Raw genomic sequence first — 25,770 nt, forward strand, 5'->3', positions numbered from 1 at the left:
CTCACCAAGGAATACAGACTAAAGCTAACAGAATAAATGTGCTCTACCAACCTTCTTTTTTTTTGCCGCTTCAAAGCTATTAATTGCCTACACCTAACGGATCACCTGAACTTGCTGTGCTAAAGGCTGTGTGACCCCTTTAAATGTTGACACACATTCAAAAATGCATTCAAATTATGGTTAGCCTTTTAGATTTCAAAACAAGATACTATATTTCAAGGCTGTATTATAACTACTGAAAAAGTGAAAAATCAATAAAGATTATTTAGGACTCTCAATTATGATGAACTCAGTAAGAAAGTTTGACATTTTATAGCCAGGGCATTCAGTTTCTAACCAGATACACTATTTCCATTTCAATCATCAGAAAGATAATTGCCTAATTAGAATCAGGCATTTCTCTTGGTTAGCAGTAAAATATCTAACCTAAAACCTTAATTAAAAATTTGCTGAACTACTTGGTGGGTAATCTTCATCAATTTATCCCTTCGAAGAAATCTAAGAGTTACTTGATTTTAAAAGTTTATGAGAGCCACAGGGATTAAATAAAACCAAAAAGCTAAGAACACTGAGGTTACTCTATGTATTTGTAGTATGTCCTCTACTTTGAGCCTTAAGCAGGGAAAGAAGAAAATAATGGGGGAACAATTCCTAGGTAATCATTCTTCACACACCTTTCCCCTCGTTAGATTCCCACTTTGGGATTGCACACTAAACCAATATCAAAAGCTTCTAAGACTCTAACTCATTTAGACAAAAAGATAAAGCAGCATTCAGCAGCTTGCCATGAATAGCACCTTCTAAAACAAGTTTCAAGTTTTACACCAGGAAAATATGGTAGAAAGGAAGGTGCAGAAACATGGAGTGACCAGCATCTACTTCTCTCCACTGGTCCTGTTATTTCTCACTACTTTCCTGCCTCTACTCTCTTCCTGTGGCCTGAGTATCATACAGAACTATCATCCCCCAATGCAATCAGCTATAGAGTAGACTTAGGGTTTCAGCAACTAGCTGTCTGGGCTTTCCTCCCTTCAACTAAGTGCATATTAGCTTTAACACTAAAAAAAAGAAGAGACAGAAAATTACAACTCTCACGTTACTTTTCAATCCTTTACAGATGATCTCTCTCTCACAATTAGCAGCGTTAACTAAAGATTTTTACTCCAGATAGTAAAATATTGCTGGAAGAATGAAGTAATGTTGAAAAAATTAAGAGTGCAATTAAGCATGTGCTGCTAGACTCCTGAGTGGCCATCTTTAATAAAAAGGGGTGAGAACGTCCGACGATAATAAAGGCCGTGTAAGGAACCAACAGCACAGAATCAAAGGCTGAGCTACTTCTCTTTCCCTACAACCACTTGAAAATAAAAATATCGCCCAAGGAGGAACAAAGATAAATTGGAAAGACAATATTCAGTCTCTAGAAGAAAAGGCTCCGACGCAACTTATTCATGAACTTTTAGTACACAGCTATGCAGCATATAAAGTATGACAAACATATCCTTCTCCTCATCCACTTTACAGAGAAGAAAAGTTCTATCCAATTTTTTCACTTCCACACATGATTTTTCATCAAACACAGGGAAGAATTTCCCGAGAGGAAGTACTGTGGAACCCTGGAATCGGTTACTGGCAACCCTATGGAAACACCTACCCTGTAGGCAGTGAACTGTCCAGGGCGTTGCCTGGTGCACACCCCGGGGGTGTGAGGCGGGGGTGGGAACTGATAAATAAGCCTTCTGGTGTTCCTAGTAACTACCCTAACAAGTCCAAGTCTAATTTACTCCTTTCCAAAGTCCATGCTTCCTCAGGCCAACATAACAAGGATACACTCTCCAGTATCCAAGAGACTGTGTATAGGTTTACAGGTAGATGGTCGTTTCAGGTAACTCCAACTATTTGATTCTAGAGAAAAATACTGGGTCTCTTTTTTTTTTAAAAAAAAAACAGGAAGTCTTTTTTGTTTAAGTAAAAACAGAAAACTCATCTAAATCTAAGAAAACAGATACATATCAAATCCTCTTATATGAAACACAGAAACTTTTTTCAAAACCTACAAAACAAATATGTTAAGGAACAAAAGCAAAATAACATTTTGGGAGACTGAAAAAAAATTTAGGTTGATGCCATCTTCATAAGAAAGACCTTTAAATAACTTAAAACTTCGCCTTAAGAAGTCTATTCACAGCTAAAAAGCTGACACAGTCTGACACCAGAAATGTTAGAAAGCCAAATTCACTTTGTGGCTTAGATCTATATAATTTGCTGCAAAATGATGACACAGTACATCTTTCAAATACGGCTGGTAACACTGGCCTTTTACCAAACAGGTATTTTGTCCACTTTGCTCTAAGAAGTTCACTTTTCCTTCTTTAAAGGGGGGGGTTGGGGAAAATCTACCTGTAATTATTTGAAGAAACTGAAAATTCAAAGAAAACAGAAAAACAGTGAAATGCCCCCTAATTCTCTCAACACCAATCTTAAGTAGACAGTAAAAGATCAAACTATGGCCAATTAAAGGAGAGAGATGGGGAGTAGTAAAAGCTAGCACCAACCTGCTGCTGTGGGTACTGCATTCCGCCCATGGCCCCTGGGGTCCGACCCTGGATGCCAATTGGATACCGCTGTGGGCCTGGGGGGCCGTAGGAACCTCCCGGGTAAGGGCTGCTCTGCTGAGGCTGAGAATGAGGGTTACTCCCCATCCCATACAACTGAGGTCTCTTCATCACCATGGGATCCATTGGGTTGCCCTGTGAAAGAATAAACGAAGAAGTATGCTTATTAAATCATTATTACAAAGGCAGAAAGTTTGTTGTGCTGATACATACATTAAAAGCACAACTATCCTGCTGAAAATATTAGAAACAATGATCTAACAAATAAAAACCCAGAAGAACATTAAGAAAAAAACCTAGGTGGATATAAGACATTTTATTTTTTTACTTTTAGGAAGGTTTTAACAATTAAGAAAGATCTGGAGTAAACAACATAAGATTTTGCATCCTAAGCAGAGAGAACATACCTGCATCTAAAAGTGTACTATGCATGCAGAAAAAGCATGACAGGAAATGTCACCCAGCTCATTTTAGCTTACTACTAGTAATAAAAGCAAAGTACACTGAACAGTTAAAAACACTTTCTGACTTCAAAGTATTCTTGGAACAACTACTTGATTTTAGACCTGAGTCTGCAAGTCCTTATCAAACATTAATGCACCTGAGTGCTCATTAGAAAGTGAAAGGATAGATTTTAGATAATACATAGTGTCTGGGGTAAAAATTTTCAAAGATCACTAGTGCGCGTGAATAAGCAAGCACCAGACTATGAGCCACAAGCCACCTTGCCAGTGTAAGTAAGCATCTTACCAAACATGACCAGTTCAAAACTAGACTTTGGCTTTTATTTTTGGCTTTAGTGAGTCAGCCCATGGGCCTCACGGCCAAGGCCATTGGGGAGAGCCAGAACAGGAGCTCCAGCCTGGTCTTTCATGCCCTGGTACTTGGAAGGGGTAGGGTGGTGGGGAAGTCCCTCTCCACAGTGCTAAGAGGCCTGCAGCATTCATGCAACAGGTCAGTCGGGTCCTGGGTACTTCCTTCCTTCCTTCGCTTCTTATTTCCTTCCTTCCTGTTTTCCCTCCCTCCTTCCATCCCTCCCTCCCTCGTTCCCTCCCTCTCCTCTTCCTCTTCCTTCCTTCTTTTCTTCCAAAACCATTTATTGATCGCTGTGTGTGCCAAACTATCAATGTTCACACTGAGTACATACATGGGGATTCTCAGGACAAACAGGAAGACTCCAAGTTCAAGGTGGGGAGGGGCAGAGCGTAGAACACCATAAAGCAGAAGAAACAGCCTAAAGCCCAGGCTCAGAGATGAGCTGCCTGGTGTGTATGAGGGAACATAAGCAGTTTAGATCCAAATGAAGCAGGAATTTGCAGAGAAGCTGAAGCAGGCAGAAACCAGTACATGGGTGAGCCTTCTATGTCATTTTAAAGGCTTAAGATTGTACCTTGGGGATAAACCACTGGGTGCTTTAACAGAGAGTTGTAGTCAGATCCACCTCTCAGACAGGAGCCAGGGTGGGCTGCCACAGCAGGCAGGTGACCTGAGGTCTTGACCTGATAGCAGTGGTGGAAGGAAGCAAACTAAGATTCAAGTAACAGGATGGAAACACAGCTCGACTTGGAAAATGGCTGAGTGACGGAAGATGGGAATCAAGGGTGGCTTAACTGACGGTAAGACACCAACGGAGACTGAGCATGCAGGGGCAGAAGCAGACCGACCCTTCCGGGAAGTGGGAGCCTTCAGTATTCTACACATTAAACTTGAGGTTCCTGTAAGAGATCCAGGTGCAAGTACCAGAAGGAAGAGACACAATGAGCTTCCAGCTTGGGGAGTCAGGTTTGACCTAGAATAATAAATAGGGACGCCAGCAAATAGAGGATATATGCTCCTGGAGAGCAGTGATTTTTTTTTTTGTTTTACTTGCTATTATTTCTCTGGGACATAAGTCAAACTGCACATGGCACATAATAAATGTTCAATAAATACTGAATAAATTAATCAATGGGAAGCATGTAAAAACTTTAGAATTTTATCCAGGAAGAATATATGAAAAGAGAACAATGGGTAGAGGACAAAATTCTAGAAAATATCACCATTTAAAAGAGAAGGAAGAAAAACATCCCACAAAGAGGCCAAAAGAAGAGTGAGAAAAAGGCAGTCAGTGTGGTGTTATGAAAGAGAAGGGAGTCATGTGTAGCAACCAAAGAAGCATGCCCAGTGCGGCCCAGGTGTCCAACAGGTGCGGGCTAAAAGCTCTTGTTATACTTGGTAACTAGGAGGTCACTGCTTGCACTTGGCAAGGGCAGTCTCATCACAGAGGTCAGGGTAGACACTGGGGCACGAACGAGACGCGAGAGAGGGGAGCCATGAGTACTGACCCCAAACTCAAGCTGAGGAAGCAACATGAACTGCCGGTCCTCAGGGGGTCAAATATATGGTGATGGAAGGAGAACTGACTCTGGGTGGTGAGCACACAATGGGATATATAGATGATGTTTTACAGAATTGTACACCTGAAATCTATGTAATTTTACTAACCATTGTCATCCCAATAAATTTAATTTAAAATTTTACTTAGAATAAATTGATGAATAAGAAAAAGAAAAGAACTGCCAGTCCTCCCTCTCACCAACGCCCCACCCCAAGGATACATGCCGTCTTTGCCCTTCTTCCTTCTCAGCGTCACTCTGGCGCTCATTTTAGTAACTTGATTAGTCCACTCACCATACATTTACTAAATATCTACTGTGTGCACTGTGCCAGGCCCTGGGGGCATAAAAACAAATGTCCGGGGCTGTCCTGGAGAGGCGACAACTCACTGGAGAAGCCAGGCTGGACAAAGATTTCAGTGGCCTGCAGGAGACACCCTGCCTGGGCGCACAGGCCCTGCGCGGGGGCAGCACCTCAGGCGGTCTGCGATGGGTTGGAACAAAGCCTTCCTGTGAGAAATACCTGAGCTCAGACTGGAGGGCTTCATGGGCCTTTGCCAGGAATTGACATCACCTAAATGAAAATATGTGCAGGCCAAACAGTTCTGCTCAAAAGTCACAATTTCATGGAATGTTAACTGTTACTTTCAACAGTCAAGAAAAACTTTGTACTTAACAATTCTTTGACAGAATTGCTCAAACAATATACTGATGTCACACAACACGTTCTGACTTCACAATTCCACATACAAACATATATATTGATAGATAATACCGTAATGACACTAAAATTGAGGACTAAGAATTATGTTTCCCCAGAATGATTTAAATTAATTAGAACTTATGACTAAAAAAGCAAATTCTAATTATTTTATACACTTTGTTTCAAAGATAAAATAAAACTTTCTATGGAAGTGTGAAAATCAAGGTCGAGTTGGTAATTTTAAATCGGCAGAGTGAATGCATGGCCTACAGAGAAGCTGAGTAAATCTGATTTCAGGCTGAATTTCCAATCCGGGGCTCTGTGGCCGCCCTATCTTCACATTCAATCTGGATAAGCCAGGGCATAGGAAAGGTCTATTTATTTCACTTTAAATAATGCACAACTAAAATTGGCTTAATTAAAGCAGAGATTAAAAATAGGAAAATGATTGGAATGTCTACATTTTAATGTTATGGATAACAGTGCAGCAAATTCATCTTATCAGTGACTAAAATTGTTTTGTAATATCTGTCTCATCACTGCCATAAAGTCTCACAGTCCTACTGAAAAATCAGTTAATTTAAACCCATGTCAAAAATGTTAGCTTAACCCTGAGATTTCTGAAAATCGAAAGCATGAAATACACAGATTATCTGTACCTCTCAAAATGCATCAAATACCTTCCAGTGAGAATTCAGATATGAAAACAGATACTTATACAGTGCAAATTATTTAACTTTAACCTTCTCTCCTATGGCTTGTTATTAAATATTCATCCAGAATCCAAATTCATCCCGCTGTGTACGCTTGCTATTTTTAACATTAAATATGTACAATTGCAGGATCTCAAACCCTGCTTTTTGCTAGCATCGCCTTAAAGAAACCAAAGACCAAATGAAATCTAACACTTTTCCCAAAAAACAGAAAGGCCAAGGTGCTTCTCATATGCACATTTGACCCAAAACAATTTTCTATTTTTATCGTCGACCCTTGTGTTGGTGTATTCCTGAGAATCGCCTTGTTCATTGCCCACATGAAATGTATGCTGTATGAAGGCATCATCCACATTAAGAACAGTCCTCAAATACTTCTCTCAGTGTATCATTCCAAACATGTCTTTCCTTTCTAGATACCATTCCACAACTGCTGCAGTTTGAGCTTCAATTACGTAAAACGAAACAAGTACTTTGAAGGCTATACTATGAACCACCCACTTTTAAAGAGCTCTTAATATAACTAGTCTGCCTTAAATTACTCGGCTTCTGACGCAATTTTATTCCTTGAGTAGAATTCCTTTATTATTTCTTGTAACTTCTCCTTATTTTTTCAAATAAGCTTTTGGATGCATCTGTATTAGTATTAGATATACAACACACACACCCCTATGTATGATGAGTTATACATCACACACACACACGCACACACCCTTTCCTGGTTCTCCCTTTGGGAAGCGACCACTGCTGCCTGTATTCTCCAAAAGCCTCAGAAGGTTTCCCATCCCTAGGACTACTAAATAGGGAGGAGTACAATGTATATTTTTAAAATATATATTTGAATATGGATTCTAGACATATTAGGTAGCACAGTTAGGCTGTATTATACATTTAAAAGGTTTTCAGAGGCTTGCCTGGGAATTCAACTACCCTTTGAAAGATTATCCAAGTTAAAGAACAACTCACGAATATCCTTAATATACTTTGTATGTAATACTTGATGCTTTTTATACTTAGATACCCCTTCATTACTACTCTTTCAGAGTATGCCTACACACATATTTATAATACTTATCTATGTAATTGTATTTACTCCTAAATATCAACTTAAGAAGATAATTTATTAGTAGTTTCTTTATGAATATATTTCATAATGTTTTTCAGTCTAATTCCTTAAACCACAAACTGAAGAAAGGCATTACAAAAACCCACAGAAAGAAAAACTATCACATCTTCTTGATCTGTAATCATATCTATATATCTGGATTAAGCCAAAGCTCAGAGAAACTTTCCCCTATTGAATCATTATCTGGGAAAATGTCTGTCTTAGCACTGACTAAAGAAACTTTTGAAGTCATAGTTCATTGCCTATAAAACGGCAACGACAACAAAAGAAACTCAATGTGAATAAAAGAAACTCAATGTGAATAAATGAGTATTTGAACTCGCTGGTATAAAACAGTGGAACAACTCTTTCTGAACGACAATCTGACAATAAGCTGTAAACGAAAGCTTTAAAACTTCTATCTCTTCCAACTCTAATACTCTCTCTCAAATGGGGCAGGGGTGCTATTCACCCAAATGTACCCACAGCTACATGGTTTCTAACACTGAGGGGAGACAGCTTGGCCTTGGGGGAAGGCATGGGCTTTGAATTCAGAGTGGATGCATGCACCCCTCTGCCCACCACTTACCACCACAGTGTAACCGGGACACACTGCTTGTTTCTTAGTTTGCTAACTCACTAAATGGGAGAAATGATAGGTACCTCGCAACTGTGAAAACTGAATTAGTAAGAACTACAAAGGATCTCAGAGCCACTTATCAATTGTTTGAAGAAGAAAACTGAAACTCCCCAAGTAGTCAATGATTATAGAATATGTGAACGAGCCAATCAGCATAGAGGGATACGCAGAGACCTGGAAAAGTACATATAAAAAACAGTGTCAACTGTTTAAGAGTGATGTTCATGAATTACAGCTTTGTGAAAAGGAGGCTGATAATGATCAGAGCCAGCCAGAGTGACCTGTAATTAGTGGCTGTCATATCATGAAGCAATCTATGTTTACTTTTCTGTGATGATGTCTAAATATAACTCTAAAATGCCTCTGGTTTTTTCCCAGGCATGCTGCAAACATTACTATAGCTTTCTGTGGGGTGGGGGTGGATGGGACACAGCTGTCCCGCCTTGGTCCTCCTCCTCCCTGCACCCAAACTCCCATTTACAGCACAAACAGGCAGGGAAGAGCTGCTAGTCCTTCTGGGGACGTTCCTGCTCCTCGCTCACTCAAATCTTGGTTCAAGATTATAGAACTTCGCCCTTCACACAGCCCAGGGACTCTACGTACACGTATGGGACCTGCCTTGGATCTCGCCCATGCTTCTTGGAACAGACTTCTGAGTTGCCTTATATCGTTATTTAACTCATGTACTATGTTTCCCACTTTTCATGTGTCATTTCTCACCTCCCAAGTAAACTAAAATGGCAGTGTTCATGCTTTGCATGGTTTTATGCTTAGCATGTAGCACAAATGACGTACTGTGGTGATTCACCTGGGGAATGAGGACTCATCACACAAAGCAAACAATTCTCAAAAGTAAAACGGAAAAATCACTAACCAATTTCTCCATTAATTCTATATATTCATGCAGAGACACATGCAAAGTCGATGATAATATAAAAACGCAACAGTCATAGTCAAGTTCTTCTCCTAATGGCATTAAAATCAGTTTAAGTCAAAAATAGGTACAGGGCACCAGAGACTCTCCCCTCATTTGACAAAGACTGCGTATTCCTCTTCAAGCCAGAAAATACCCCGATTCTCAGTTACCACTGTCACCACTACCACAGAATGCAATTACCAAAGAAACGTTCTCCCAGACCACGTGAGGGAGGCTGGGAGTTGTGGGGAACAGCCCGCGCCACAGAACTAGTGCAGAGCTGAGGCTAGAACACAAGTTTCCTGACTCGGGTCCAGTTCCCTCTGCTGTATCATGCATCGTGGATAATCATGAGACAGGTAGGAAAAAATGCAATCCAACACCTGAAACCATTGTTTCCTGCTTGTACTAATGACAAAATAGTACCTGTTTATTAAGACTTGTACTAAAGTACTGGAACTTTAAATTTGGGTTATCAACACGCTATTCAGTTCTTCTTTTGTCAGCACAGGAATATTTACCACATTCTACAACGGTATAGGAAGGAGCAAGTGGAATTCTAAGGTAATAGAGAACAACAGAAAAGCCTGTTTGTTGTTAGCTCTCAGAACCATCAATTACTAGTGCCTCCAACCATGTTGCGGGCAGACACCTCACCATACTGACAAGGAGAGAGAACCAGCGCCAATATTTTCATTTGGGTTTTGATTTTGGTTTTCTTAAGGCAAGTTACAAAGACCCACAGAATGAAATCTCAAGGAAGTGGGCAGGAGCCGAGAAAAAAATTTTTTGTAAAAATGGGATTATAGGCGATTTTTATTTGTGCAGTTTTTATCTGAAATAAACATGTTTTGATATACAACTTTAAATGAAGTTTGTTTTTCATATATACATTATTGTTAAACAAGAGTAGAAAACATATTTTTCCCAACTACATTTTAAATTTTATCTTGCATCTAAAATATCACTGGATTTTTATTTTTCAGAATTAAAATTAGCCATAAAATATTAACATGTTGTTACCTATGTATAATGTAACTTCCATAAACTACCAATAAAAAGTAACAATCAAGAGCTGTGATTCTTAACTCTTAAGGATACTCTAAAAATGCACCCATGATGTATATACATCCCAATTTCAGCATATAGAGTCAGAGGTTCATGGACTATTCTCTAGAAAGCCATGTAACGACCCTCCTGACCTGCACTGAAACTGGTCCAGTACTGACCACTGTCTGCAAACATTTCCAAAGCACGTTAATACGTTTTCATTTCATCACAACTCTTAAAGACACCCTGACAAAGGGTTCAGCACTGAAGCACAGCATCTCAGAACTGAAAAGACCCTCACTGGTTCATACATGATATATGCATTATCTCCTAAAAGTGTCTACAACCATGAATGTTATGAATTTCTTCCTGCTATCTAACAGAAATCTATTCCTTGTTATTTACACCCATTTGCTTTACTTTGGTCCTTTTGTGCATATTTGAAGACAGCTGTACCTACTTCCGTTTTCTGAGCACAATATGCCAATTCCTCGTCCCCTTACACAAAAGGTATTGTGGGGAGGAACTTGCTTCCTTTTTTCCAGATCCTACGTTAGCATTAATGCTGCCTCACCTCTCTGTGCTACTTGGGCAGCCCCGTTACACCATGGTCCATCCCATCAGCTATGAATAAATCCTACCGCCTGTAACACAGTTGGTTAGTTGATGCAAGTGGTAAAAGTTTGTCTTTGTTTGTTTCTTTGCTTATTCTCATTTTGCTTATTTCTAGTCACCGTTCTAGCCTGACAGCTAACATACTGACTGCATTTCTTACCTTGATGTCAACCACCAATTAAATCAGCATGCCATTTCATTCATGTTTTCATTCCCATTGCTAATAAAAATATTGAAGAGGTCAAGGGAAAGGACAGAGCCTTGGGCTTAGCACTAGCGCCATTCATGAAGACTGACACAAACCGACACATCAGTATTCCTGGAGGAAGAGCTTCCTTAGCCACCTTAGAAAACCCCTTCCCCGGCCCACACACTCCTCCCACTCACTGACACTTGATAGCAACCACGAGGCCACATCTGCCTTTCGGTGACAATCTCTTGACACTTCAAATTCCTCCATCTTTTCTAATATATGAAATAAATAGTCCGAACTTTAAGAAAACACTCAGAATTCAAAACCAAAAAATACAAGGGAAAGACAGGGAGTTTGGAGCCAGACACTCCTGGGTGTGAATCCTGCCTATACTACTTATCCGCCACATAAACTTAGGCTCCACATTTACTATGGTACAGTTATGTTCACCTGTTGTGTTGCTGAGGGATTAAATGTGGTACCATAGTAAGAGACTGATCACAGAGTAAGGATTGATCACATAGTAAGAGATTCCTAAATCCTTTTTTTCCCCTTAACAAATTAGCGAATTGAAGTCAGAGCAAAATCACTCAATAATTTAATCTATTTATTTTCTTGTCTCCCCAGCACACTGTTAATTAAAGGTGGAAATTTGGTCTTACTCATCTTTGCATACCTAGCACTTAGTGCAATGCCTGGCATGATTAATATTTGCGGAACAGAAAAAGCAATGACTTCCTCAACACCACATAGCCATTCTCGAACTAGAATATGGGCCTCTAAACAGCCAGTGGGTACAAGAAGTAAAGAACTTCACTGCAGACAAAGCTACACTTTCACAAGTTCATATAAGCCACAGCTTCCATTACCTCCTCGTGCCTGAGTCCCCCAAACGTGGCTCTCCTGACTGGTTTCTCTCAGCCCCAGAGCTCTAGATCCAAACTGCCACCAAACAGTCCTGCCTGGATGCCCAGCATCCTCCCCCACCTGTTCTGGTCTCATTAAAAACCCACCACCACCCCACCACCCCACCCCCCCGCCTCCCCCCCCAGGGATGTACAAGAGCCCAGGGGCGCATTCGGACACCTCCTCCTCCCTCTCCAGCACAGCCAACACCTCACCAAGCCAGCAGGATCCCCCACTGCTGCCCGCAGGAAATCTCCCCCTCACACCATACTGGCCTCCACAGGGGCTCTGGAAAAACCACGCGCTTTCCCACCACTGGGCCTTCACTAAGCTGTTCCCTCCACATAGAAGGAGCTCTGCTCTCCTTCCGCGTTCAGTGCTACCGCACTGCCCTCAGAGCAGCCCTCCCTGAACCCCAGCCTGAGGCAGGGTCCCCCTCAGAAAGCACTGCACTTTTCCTTCATCGCAGTCATGAAAGTCTACACGAATATTTATTTGTGTGACTACTTGATAAATGTCAGTCTCCCCAACTAGACTCTCCCACAGGAATAGGAACAGCGAAGTGAAGAAGACAAATATTAAATCTATTTATAGCTATCACCTAGGTGTCACAGAGCAAGTTCTAAACATGGGGCTGTTTTGGTTCCCTGGTTTTTGCCCGATTTTTATAAATTGCCAAAAATTTATTATTTGCCTAATCCCCCAAGTGCTGCAGCTTGTAAGTCAATTCAATGAGTGAATTCCTATCTGCCTGAACTATACTTTAAAATTTAATTTAGTAAATGTAATAATTTTATGAACAAACCAAAGCATATATACTTTTTTTATTATTTCAAGAGTAAATTAGATCTAAAAGGAATATCAAAATAGTAATGGAATATATTTCTATTTTCTCTCAGACTTGTTATTATTCTTACCACCCCCCCAAAAGAACTGTAAAACTATTATCACAGCTTTAACAATTTCTAAAATTTACATTTCTAAGTAGAGAATACCATTCATATGCATATGTCACTACTGACAACCTAGCAGCGGGCTCTTAAGAAAGAGAAATAATACGGTGTATTTTCCTGTGTAAATACAGATTTAAATCAAGAAGAAAAGCTCTCGTGAGAATAAGTCCAATCTCACCCCCACCACTTTCAGGGGTGTGACACTAAAGAAAGTCACCACCTAAGTTCTCTGCCTCTCGGTTAACTCCTCTGTACAGAAGAACACGGCCACTGTCACTAGCGAGTTGTTACGGAATTGGAGATACTCAAGCTCTTGGCACACGACCGGCTTTCGATAGGGACAGATTTTATCATTATCATTATCATTATTATTATTATTATTATTAGATGGAGGCAAAACTCCAGAATAATCACGAGGAGGCATGGCCACCCTCCACCCCTCCGCTAACGTGCATAAGACGACATAGCAAATCAATCCTCACGTTCGTTTTCCTGAAGTCCACAAGGCCTCAGAATCTTTCACCCTGTGATCACAGGCACCACTACCAATGACCAGATTTTGCAAATAAACATAAACCAATCTGCTATCTCTAGTACAATGGGAAGAGCATAAAGTCTGACCCTCGGAGGACCTGGGTTCTCATCAGCCAGGAAATGTTGGGTAAATTATTCCACTGCTCTAAGCCTCTCTTTTCCCATTTTTCAAGTGATGGTAATACCTCTTCCTCAAAGAGATAATCATTCTAAAGTTGTGTGGTGGGTGATTTGCTGAATAAACAGCAAAGATGTATCAGAGCGGTACCCAAGGACAAACAGAGAAGTCGCTGATTTCCCCAGCAATCTCCAGGGCTGCCATTAAACCTCTTTCAAACTATTTTAATTTTTCTAAGTTAACAACTTTAAAACTGCATCAAAGAAAATGCCAATAAAAATACGAACGTTACCAACTGACTTAACCTGTGTCTGGACAAAGAGTGCCTGCCACGCTGACACACAGGCTACCAGCCCCTAATGTACAAATGCTTGTCAGAGACACAGACCTCTTCAAGATCTACTTTATAGGAGCCAAACTAAGTGAAAGCATATGCTGTCTCTTACTGTAATGTGATTGTTCAAAGAAAAAAACAGTCAACGTGACTAATATATAGCCAAATTTTATAGACTGAAAAAGATAGGGCCCCTAAATGCAACATGACAGGCCCAGGCAGGATGCTGCACTGAAGGAACGATCACCACACAGATGTGATTAGGCCAGTGCGCAGAATCAGAATACGGACCGCAGCACTGTCAGGTATACAGACTGACAGTGATCACTGTACTCGGGCGTGGAAGCGGAACCTGGTTCCTAGGAAATACACTAGGACACATGAAGGAGTATGGGGGCAGGAAGATACAACCTACTCTCAATGAGTCTGAGAAATTACACTGTAGATAGGTAGGTGGGTAAACAGATAAAGCAAACATAGCAAAATGTTAAAAACTGACATCAGTAAAAGCTATATGGGATTTTTCTGTACTATTCTTACACCTTCCCTATAAATTTGAAATGTTTTCAAAATAAAAGCTAAAGAGAGGACAAAAAGGAAAGACAAGGCTAACTGAAAATAATCCCTACACCTCATGTCTGCAAGGGGGTCTGCAGTTCCCCAGAACTAAAAACCACCAGTGACCCAAAGATAGTGCAGTTGGGTCAACGGGGCTTCCCGAAAGCTTAAAACCTGAAGGGATGAAGCAGTGTGGGAAGAAAAATAGGGGGAAAGACACATGGAAACTGGACGAGTCAAAAATAAATAAATAAATAAAACCTAGGAGAAAGAGCACACAGAAAAAAAAGAAGTGTAGGCAATAAGGTGCAAGAGGGGAAGGGAGACAAAGGTTGCAGTACTTTTCCTAAAAGTACTGATGTTGGCAAAATACATACTGAATATATATTTTTAAATACATTTTTTAAAGAATCTTAGGAAGCTTCCACTGCACAAAAAACAATTTTTTTAGTTAAAAAAAAAAAAAAAGATCTTCTGATTAAAACCCTGCTCTGGTGGAGACCCTTTCCCACAAATCATCTTTTCAGTCTATCACCCTCAAACCTCAAGATGTAATGAGGCTTCTGGCCCCTCGGGGTTTCTTACTAGGCGTTTTAAAATATCTCAAACCAGCCCTTAAAAATGTGCCATCTTTTAACCCAGAACGCTCCCTGATTTGTTTTTATAAGTTTCAAAAAGTGCTTTTATAACTGCCACTTCTCACATGTGACCCTTGCTCCTTCCCCGGCCCCACGAAAGACTAAGAGACCTGCTCCCCTCTAGCAGCACTCCAAGAACGGGCGGCCATAGACTGTTGGTCAGGTTCCAGGTTCTCTGCTTTAAAGTAAAGAAAACAACTACCCAGATGAAAACACATACGGGATTTTTAAATCTCAGTACAAATAAAAAAGTGAATTATTCCAAAACTGTGGTTGACAAAGCTTCAGTTGAAAGGAGAGGGTTCAGAAGTGACCAATCAGCCAGAAGTTTAAGTGCGTGCTTGCTGTGGCAGATAAAGCCTAACTTTCCTATCACCCGCCATAGGCCCGCAGGAAGCCTTGCTACAGGAGAGTGGGGTCAAGTACACAGACTCCGGAGTTAAATCGCCCTGGCCTGCATCCCAGCTTACTACTTACTGTGTGATCGTACACAGATCACACCAATTCTCTGAACTACACCTTCCTCTGAAAAGGTAGAATAATAATAGCACTGACCTCATAGCATTATTATAATTAATAAATAGCATACCGTGTTTCCCCCCAAATAAGACCCGGTCTTATATTAATTTTTGCTCCAAAAGATGTATTAGGGCTTATGTTCAAAGGATGTCATCCTGAAAAATCATGCGAGGGCTTATTTTCCGGTTAGGTCCTATTTTCGGGGCAACACAGTAGTAGATACAAACCCTCAGAACAGTGCCTGGCACGTAGTAAGTGATCAATTAAGTGTTAGGAATTATTATTACTACTGGGCAATTTCACTCCTTTGAGCCTCATACTTCCTCACACGTAAAGCGAGGGACTAAGAGATGCACTCTTAATGTCCCTTCCTGTTCTAGGATTCTATAATTCTACAATCATCCCTCTTCCCTGCAAGAACTTCCAACTGTCATGGTTAAGTATCAAAAGGAATGTGGACTATTAGAGATATTTCTCCTTTCTGACTCATTCTTTGACCAGAAATCTTAACAATAAACTGCCCTGAAGGTCAAAAGGTAGTGAGACGGCTATAAAGGGGTCTAAAGAATTCAAAACCTACAAGTTCAACATCCAAATAATCAAAGCTGACCTTAGGGTGACGTGCCTGTAGGCCTTCGGCCACAATGAACCTGGACAGCCCTCTTGCACACCACCGTGCCGACCACCAAGGCATCTAATGCATCTCCTTCAAGAATGCCCTTGCACCCCAAATGCCTCTGGCTACCTCTAAACTGAGAAAGCTCTTCCTGACCCCACAAAATACCACTAGATAAAGTATTCTGCCTGCTCAGGACTCCCACCATATACTGTGACTCTCTTATTTAGTATATATTAAACATCATAACCTATTTCAACTCTGCATATGTTGGTCTCTCTCATCAGTGAGCTCCTTAAATTCTCCTTAATAGGAGAATTCCTCATTATTCTCCGAATAGCCCCAACTTCTCATACAGTGGACAATTACTGTTGCTATTGTTTCAATAATAAAAAAAACAAAATGAAGGAAACTCAAGTGCATCTTCACTGTTACCTCTCCGAGCCATTCTCTTCTAAATAATATCATACTACTATCCTAGATGTGTCAATTATAAGTAATAAAAACTGTGAAACCTGATTCCAAGTCTGGCTCGTCACAGGCACTTAATAAATGTCTGGAATATGAATGTGAGAAAGACATCCAGCTGTGTCTCTTATTCCAAGAGCGACTTCTCCTGGATTCCAATACAATGCTCCACGCAGGCATCTTTTATTTCCAAGCTATAATGTCACCTTCTCATAATGTCATTGCTAATATTCTTAAAACATTATTTCCCAAACTATGTTTATAGCTGTTCCTGTAATTAAGAATGGAAAATGTCTATAAAGCAATGCCACTCTTTAAGATTCATAATATATGTTAGCATAAGAAAAGACTAAAATGTGCTTCACAGAGAAAACACCGGTTCAACTTGGTTGTACATGGACCTGTCTGGGCAAGTTTTTTAAGTAGAACACAGGAAAACATAAACTAGGATGATATAAACATGTGATAATGCATTCCATTTCCATTGTTAGCTAGGCTATCCAGTGTGCGTGCGTGCGCATGCAGTGCATGACTTCTACCCCAGTTAGTGTGAGAGGTAACTGCTTAGCTTCCTGTAGATTGTTAGATACAGCTGGATAGTAAGAGCAACAAGGTCTGCTGGTCATAGAGTCTCAGCATTTATAGCAAATTATTAATCAAGTTCCACCTGAAACAATTTGTGAAATTGATTTTAATCACTGGGCCTCTCATGTGAAGCTTTGTATAATCAGCATTTCATTTACAAAATTAATTGCCTGATTGATTCTCAGGAGGCAGTTGCTGTCATTACCCTGCTGTCATAACTTCTGAGTAGGGTGTCACAACATGAAAGTCTGATAGTAAGAAAAGCACTGCTATTTTAAAAATAGGTGGGGGGAGAAAAGGAATAAAGAAGGAAAACCAAAGTTATGTTATCCCCTTCAGCCTGAAAGACAGTTGAAATTGTTTCATGCTAATTACGCTCTATATCAATAACCTTCTGCTAAATTAATTAACATACAAATCTAGGGTTCAGGGCATGAAGGAGTTTTACTATATTAAAATAGTAACTAGAAGGTAAAAGCATGAATTCACCACTAGAGTGAAATTTTAACCTATGTTACAAAACATATACCTTAATATATGATATTCAGGTAAAGAGCAGCACTGTATCAGACTGGCAGACTACTGCTAACCATTTCAATTTCGCATACTCTGACTTTCTTACACTTTCTAATTTAAAAAGGCATGACAAGAAATTTTAGGAGTTTATGACTGATACCAAAATATATGCATATTAAGCGTACCAAAAACATACATAAGCATACATTACTCAGTCTTTCAAAAATATTTTAGTATCTATTATTGTGAGATAAACACACTTTTATATTTAATTCATTGCTCACTATTTAATATTTAATAGTCTACTGGTAATTGATAGTTCTTCATCTGAAAATTTGTCATCACAATAAATTAACAAAAATTAGGCTAAATTTCTGTGTTAAAAAAAGGAAAAAAAAGGTAAGATGAATACAGAACAAGAGAGCAAAGAGGGAATTTTTTCTAAGTATCATTAAAAGTGAGACCTCATTACCTGTATCGTCTCATTTACAAAGAGACTCATTTGCCTTCTCAGAAAGAATGCCCAATCTTGCAAAATCCCCTAAATCTCGCCCCCTCCAAGTTGCATTTCCCACATGCTCCACATTCTATGAAAGTAGGGTTGACCACACAAAGCCAAGTCATTTTCAAAGGCATAAAGTATCTCCATAGGATAAAGGGGACTCACTTAAAACAATCTCTATTCAATGTGTCACTTTGAATTTAAAAGAGGCCTTCTCTGGAGACCAAATGTAATTTACCTTCTTTTCAGTACACTAAATTTTGATTCCTATGTACAGCCAATGAATTCCTTTGAAAAGAACAATCACCTCATAAATTTGTTCTATTATCTTGTGACCAAAGGTATTTTGTTTGCTAGCGTGACACTGGGACACTGTACCCACAGCCATGCTGACGGCTAACATGACAAATTCATGGGTAGAGGGAGTAATGGCAACATCTATCCAGCACATGCACCTTGGGATGGGGGAGCTTTGGAGGGCGGGCCCCTCCTTGACCTGTTGGCCACATTTTACTCCCCTGCAGAAAAAGAGCAACGGTCTCCAATTTTTACTGGGCTCCCAGGAATGCCCTCGGTATTGGTAAGGTAATGTCTACAAAGTACTGTAAGTTCTGGAAAGAAAGGCATTATGCAAGCATAATGCCTGCCTAGCATCAGTTCCTAAGCTACACACACTGTAACTGTTTTGGAAAATAGGAATCACAAATTCGAAAGCATTATCAATTTAACACCTTCATTACAAAAGAAGCAAATAAAGGGATGATGAATTCTCTTACACATTGTTCAAAGGGGGTGGAGACTTCACATAAACATTGAATGCTAGCATCATTAACCTGTAACAGAATTCTAACAGTACAGAAACGGTTTAGGGTAGTAATTCTCAGGAGTGAAAATGGTTGGATGCTACATAAATAGGAAGGGGGGTAGCATGAGGATGCAATTGAACATGTATATTCAGAATTTTAATTATCTATTTGGAAAAGGGGGGAAGTATTGTTTTTATAACATACCATGTGAAAGTAGAGCTTGATAAAATAATCCCAGTTTTTAAGAATTTCCAGGAAAAGTCTAGTATCTGTCTTTTTGAGGGAGGTGATGAACAGGGAGCTAGTCTTTTGTGAGGATATATTTGAATGCTGGAAGACGTGTGAGAAAATTTACATTTATCAAAAAGAGGTATGAGGCAGCCGGCCCGGTGGCTCAAGTGGTTAGAGCTCCATGCTCCTAACTCCCAAGGCTGCCGGTTCGATTCCCACATGGGCCAGTGGGCTCTCAACCACAAGGTTGCCAGTTCAATTCCTCGAGTCCCGCAAGGGATGGTGGGCTCTGCCCCCTGCAACTAAGATTGAACACAGCACCTTGAGCTGAGCTCCCGGATGGCTCAGTTGGTTGGAACATGTCCTCTCAACCACAAGGTTGCCAGTTCGACGCCCGCAAAGGAAGGTGGGCTGCGCCCCCTGCAACTAGCAACGGCAACCGGACCTGGAGCTGAGCTGCGCCCTCCACATCTAAGACTGAAAGGACAACAACTTGAAGCTCAACGGCACCCTCCACAACTAAGATTGAAAGGACAACAACTTGACTTGGAAAAAGTCCTGGAAGTACACACTGTTCCCCAATAAAAAAAAAAGGAGGAGGTATGAGTGGGGTGGCCAGATCGCTCAGTTGGTTAGAGCACAAGCACTTAACAACAAGGTAGCCGATCGATTCCCACAGGGGCCAGGTGAGCTGCGCCCTCCACAACCAGATTGAAAACAAGCTGCCACTGAGCTTCCGGAGGGGCACCGGGAGGCTCAGTTGGTTAGAGCGCGAGCGCTCAACAACAAGGTTGCTGGTTCTATTCCCACATGGGATGGTGGGGTGCTCCCCCTGCAATGTGACTAAGATTGAAAACAGCCAACTGGACTTGGAGCTGGGTTGCGCCTTCCACAACTAGATTGTAGGACAACGACTTGACTTGGAACTGATAGGCCCTGGAAAAAACACTGTTCCCCAACATTCCCCAATTAAAAAAAAAAAAGGAGGCGTGAATTAGAAAAGATTAAGAAACAAAGATATACAAGTTACCTCAGAGGCCATATCTATTCATTCATTGAACATTGTTTAAACCGAAGAAATATTATGTGCAAGGCATTATGAAAGATGAGTAGATGGGTTAAGATGGTTCTTGACTTTAAGAAACATACACTATAATAGAGGAAATAAGAGATGTATATAAATAATTCAAGGCATAAATAAGCCACAGGACAGAGGAAAATAAAGTCCTATGAGAGTTCACCTGAGGGTAATCACTTTTGGTTGAAAGAATTCACGGGGAATTTATCATTTAATGTGGATAATAAAAGAAGAAGGTACACAAAAATATTGAACCACAAGTAGAATAACAGACACCATTTAATGAGTGCCTTCAGTGAGCTGTGCAGTTTGCCAGATGCTTTACAAATGACATAACCATCCTAACAAAAATCCTGCAAACCACTGTTTTTAGTTGAAGGAAGTCATCTCCTAGATTAGGTAACTTGCCCCAAGGTCACACTACAATATGATGGAGTCAGGATTTTCCCACGTCTGACTGATGCTTGTTGGAGAAGAAGTCTGTAACTTAACTGCCTTTAGGTTCCTTTCCAAGCCACTCCAATTAATATCCCTTGATATGAACAAACTGTGAATAGAAGACTCTTTTAACCGACTTGTGTCTCCATAAATGTCTTATGTTGAAGCCCTAACCCTAGTGTGGATGTATTTGAGCTCATAAGCAGGTAATCAAGGTTAAATGGGGTGATAAGGGTGGGCCCTAATTTGATAGAACTGGTGTCCTTATAAGATGAGAGGCCAGGGTATTTGTTCTCCCATGTTCTCTCCGCCCTCCCCCTGTCCCAGTGCCCCTGCACACGCAAAGAAAAAGTCATGTGAGCACACAGCAAGGTGTACAAACCAAGAAAAGGGGCCTCATAATGAAACCTTCCTTGCTGTCACCTTGACCTTGGAAATCAGAACTCCAAAACTGTAAGAAATAAATTTCTGTCGTTTAGGCCACCAGTCTACAGTGTTTTATACGGCAATCTGAGCAGATTGGGGGGGGGGGGGGGGAATCAGCACTCTTCTCATTACTCTGTGAAATACAGAGTACATACTCTGTGACCACATGTAGGCTTCTCAGAGGGCTCCCTGGGAATCCTGTTCCTTTTGTGTAATCCTCTCCTCTTGAGTGTGAGCAAGACCTAGGACTTGTACCCTACCAAGAGAATATAGCAAAGATGAAGGGATTTTGCAGATGTAATTAAATCCCTAACCAGTTGGCTTCAAGTTAATCAAAAAAGAGTCTCCTGAATGGGCCTGACATAATCAGATGAGCCTTTTAAAAGAAGGTCGAGACTTTCCCAGAAGTTAGAGACTCCAGGAGAAGAGATCCTCTCTGTTGGTGGCACTGAAGAAGCAAACTGCTACGAATTCTACAGCCACAGGAAACGAATTCTGCCCACAACTGAGGAAGCCTTCCCTAGTCGAGCCCCCAGATGAGAATGCAGCCCCGTGGACTCCATGATGGCGGCCTCTGAGACCCGGAGCGGAGGACACGGTAAGACGTGCCTGGACTCCTGACTCACAGAAACTCTGAGACAGTATATATGTGTTGTTTTAAGCCACCCAATTTTAATGCAGTAAACGGAAACAAATCCACAACTTAGTAAAAACATTATACTTTCCACATAGGTCCTCCACACTCAAATGCGCAAGCAAATTGCTGCTCTGAACATCTTCCCATGTGGGACCTGCTGCTGCTCAAAACAATGGTGTTGGTGCGCCAATATTTTCACTGGCAGGAAGCCTGCAAACATGCAGCCCCAGATGTTACTGGGGGCTCTTTACTTTCCCATTTCTGGGCAAACCCTTACTCACCCTTCAAACCTGGACTCTAGGATCACCTTCCTTGTCAAGTTTGTCTTGAAATCATCAGACAGAATAAAAACTGTCTCTTCTGTGGTCTCAAAGACCTTCAAAGAAAATTCTATTATAAAATTTTGAAGGTTTGGCTGCAATTTTCGGTTTGCTTATCTCCTAAACAACAAGACAGGTTACAAAGATAGAGGGAAACACCCTTCACGTTATAATAGAGATAGAACAGGGGCAAGAATTCAGCTCTAGTTCACCAGCTAGAGAACCTGAAATGGTGCAAGTTACTCAACTTCTCTAGGCCTCAAATGCCTCATTTTTAAAACAGAATAGTTTGCAAGTGGATACTCAGTTTTTAAACCCAGAACCTAACACAGTATCTGTCTGCAGAGTAAATAAATATTGCAATTAAAATATACTTGAAAAGTCAACCTAAATTCTAACTGAAAAAACAGAAGTACCAGCAATGATACCAATAATAAAATGGGTACAAAACTGTTAATTGAAAATGAAATTGGTGGTTAAATTAATGGCAACTATTTCATAGGGTAGTACGCACATATACACTGACAAGGGATAGCAATGATTTAAAACAGGAGTTGTTCACTTCTCATTGCCCAGAGGCCTATGAAGCAGGGCCCTGTCCCCTGCCACTCTTCATCTCACTCCTAAATGCCCTTCCTTGACTATCAGCCCAGCGGGTTCCGGTGATTACTTAAATCCTCAAGTGTAAGGGCTGCATCCCGTTGCCCTTTTCATGCTATCTGACCATGGAAACAACGCTGACCATCTCCAAATAGCTGGCCCCGCCAAGGGTGCCAAATTTAAGAGACCACGTCACAGCTCGAGCCAGCTCCATTGTCAGGTTGGCCTCAGCTCAAGTGATTTGAGAAAGCTATTTCTGAATCAGTTTTGAATGAACCAATAAACTTAAGAGGAAAGGTAGTTGTTCTCCCCTCTTCATTTTTAAGTGAGACAAATTTTTAAATGCGCTTTGACAATGGCGGTACAGAAGCCTCAGGTTTACCCACACTTATCTAAAAGCTGTATCTAACCTAGCAATTCTGTATAATGCAATTGATTCACCAGTATCATTTTACAATTCTGATTAGGTTTCTCTAAAATCCTGTTTATTAAATTGCTTCCTTTAAGCATGCACAGTTACTAATTTGTTTCCAACTAAATCAGGTATCATATGAAAAGATTACACTGCAACAGTGAAAGAGCACTCCAGGGATTATGTTTCATTTAGATTTCAAAATTAAAATAGAGCTAAAATTTTACAACTGTAAAATTTCTTTTTAAAAAGAAAGGCAGCTTAATTTAAAAACATAGGTTTCTGGATCAGTCAAATGTCAATACCCCATTATAACAGCCTCGTACAAAACGACCATATCATTCACAAAGCACATGAAGCAAAGACCAAAAGACTCACTGTGGGTCTCATGTGCCGATTTCTTCACAGTCAGGAGACCAGTCATGGCGTGGCACGCTTCGGCGTCCAAAGCCAAACACACTGAGCCTTTATGAGTCAGCTCCATGCACAGAATCGGCAATGTAGAGGAGGCCAAAAATAAGATGGCCAAAGCTTTATTAGAGGAGGTTACTGGCGTTTTACTTTATAAATAACAGCCAGTCAAGTGAGTAAATCAGATATGATGGGGGGAAAATCTCCAAAAACGAGTATTTCAGAGATTTGCTCAGCCATGTGAGTTTGATTAACTTTAATTAGTCACACAGATAAAACAAACTCATATGTAGAAACCTTAAGATATTTCTCCCCAAAGTCCAATGAAATAAAAGTCCTTAACACTATTTGTAACCAAAGATTTTAGTGCCTCTAAATGTTTCCTAACTTTTTTCAAGTTTCTTTCCCCTCACCCAGCAGAACCAAGAGCAGAAGAGAGCAGGATATTCATTTATGTTTTAAAATCAGATCAACAAGTAACAAATTTGTACAACTAATGAATAAATCCTTATTAACAAACAATACAGATGTTTTTATTTTCAATTTTCATATTTGCATAGAGATTAGAAAAAGAGTTCGTTAACTATGGAGATTTAGTGTAGTTAAAATACTTTTCTAAAACTTAAAGCTGAAACTGAGAAAAACTAGGTATAAAATAGAATGAAGGAGAAAAAATATGGTTCCAAGGAAATCTGTGTTAGGAGGACCACAAGAGTGTGTGAGTGTGTGTGTGTGTGTGTGGAGAGAGGGAGAGAGAGAGAGAGAGAGAGAGAGAGAGAGAGAGAGAGAGAGAGAGAGAGTTGGTTCACGGTCAGTTTAGGCCAGAGCCCAAGCTCACAAGAACACCACATGACAGACTGCCAAGAATACAATAAAGACTCCTTTTTTTCCAAGAGATTTGAATTACAAAGTTATGGCCTACATTTGACCAGGATGTCCTAGTACCAGACCTAAAAAAGAATGAGAACCTCGAAGTACTTCAGGTTGTGTATTACACACTACATGTTCTCCTTTCTGTTCTTCTCCTTCTTATTTGTGAGCTAACTTAGACACCGTGAAAACAACTTCAGGAAAAAAATCCAGCTGATGCTTTCCAAATAGGAAATACTCTCATCTTCTCTCAATGACTTCTGAAATTTCAATTACTGAATTCGATTATTTGAGATGTCTTTCTGCTTCCGCTTTGGGATACAATAGGGTCAAAGCATCAAAGGCAACACATCTTAGAGATGCAGAGCCTGTATCTTTATAACATACTCCATGCAACAAACTTTGCTATGAACAGCACACCGTGACACAGGAGGGCTAGGACGCATCGGAGGGAGTCAGAACAGGAAGTGACGTGGGCTCTGCCTGAACACCCTGTGGTGATCCTTCCAGGAAAATCCTCTTGGCCTCAGGAGACCGTGACATTCTGAAATGATTCAGCAGTCCACAGGAGAAACTACATTGTGGTTTGTTGTCAATTGTTCAATGACTGCTTAGACAATAATAAGAGATTCTCTCTCCCCCCTGCCCCGACACACAAAATGACCCAAAGGAAAAAAGCAGGACACTGTGATGTGTCCAAGAGCAGCTTCAATGGGGAAAAGGCCAGTCGGAGAACAGGTGTAGTATGATCTTATTTATGGATGTTTATGTTTATATAATTGCATATGTTCATATGCAGTATTCTTAAAGAAAAATACATTTAACTTTAATAGTACATACTTCTGGAATGGAGAAGCAGTAAAGGGGAATTTAAATAGTGTACATGTTTCTGCCAGTGTTTGAACATTTTATATGAGAATGTATTCATTTATTTTTTTTTAATTTATTGGGGTGACAATTGTTAATGAAATTATATAATTTCAGGTGTACAATTCTGTATTACATCGTCTATAAATCCCATTGTGTGTTCACGACCCAGAGTCAGTTCTCCTTCCATCACCATATATTTGATCCCCCTTACCCTCATCTCCCTCCCCCCACCCTGAGAATGTATTCATGTACTGCACTTCTGTAATTTTTTTAAATCTTCAAAATAAAACTCATAACTATGGAGAAATTAAGAAATTGACAGAGTGCCTAGAACATGAAGAAATTCAATTAAATGACAGTAAAAAAAAAAAAATTAAGTGACTGTCGCCAGTAAAAAATAAAATAAAAAAGATCACTGGACGGAGAATCAAGCAGCTCGTTTATTATGTACAAACTCTTTTGCTTGTGGGGTGCACAACTTGGGGCGATCCAGTTACTC

At 40.3% G+C, this 25,770-nt stretch overlaps 1 protein-coding gene across 11 annotated transcripts in view; it reads right to left on the reverse strand.

Moving 5' to 3' along the window:
* Nucleotides 1-25,770, reverse strand: part of ARID1B (AT-rich interaction domain 1B) — a 396,431-nt gene that overhangs the window by 344,367 nt on the left and 26,294 nt on the right. For all 11 annotated transcript variants that reach the window (XM_081035477.1, XM_081035475.1, XM_081035469.1 and 8 more), the window contains exon 2: nt 2,556-2,750. In XM_081035477.1, the coding sequence (XP_080891603.1) occupies nt 2,556-2,750 (195 nt within the window). The remainder of the gene's footprint in view (nt 1-2,555; nt 2,751-25,770) is intronic.

Source organism: Rhinolophus hipposideros (genome assembly GCF_964194185.1).
Source record: "Rhinolophus hipposideros genome assembly, chromosome: 3".
Taxonomy (NCBI): domain Eukaryota; kingdom Metazoa; phylum Chordata; class Mammalia; order Chiroptera; family Rhinolophidae; genus Rhinolophus; species Rhinolophus hipposideros.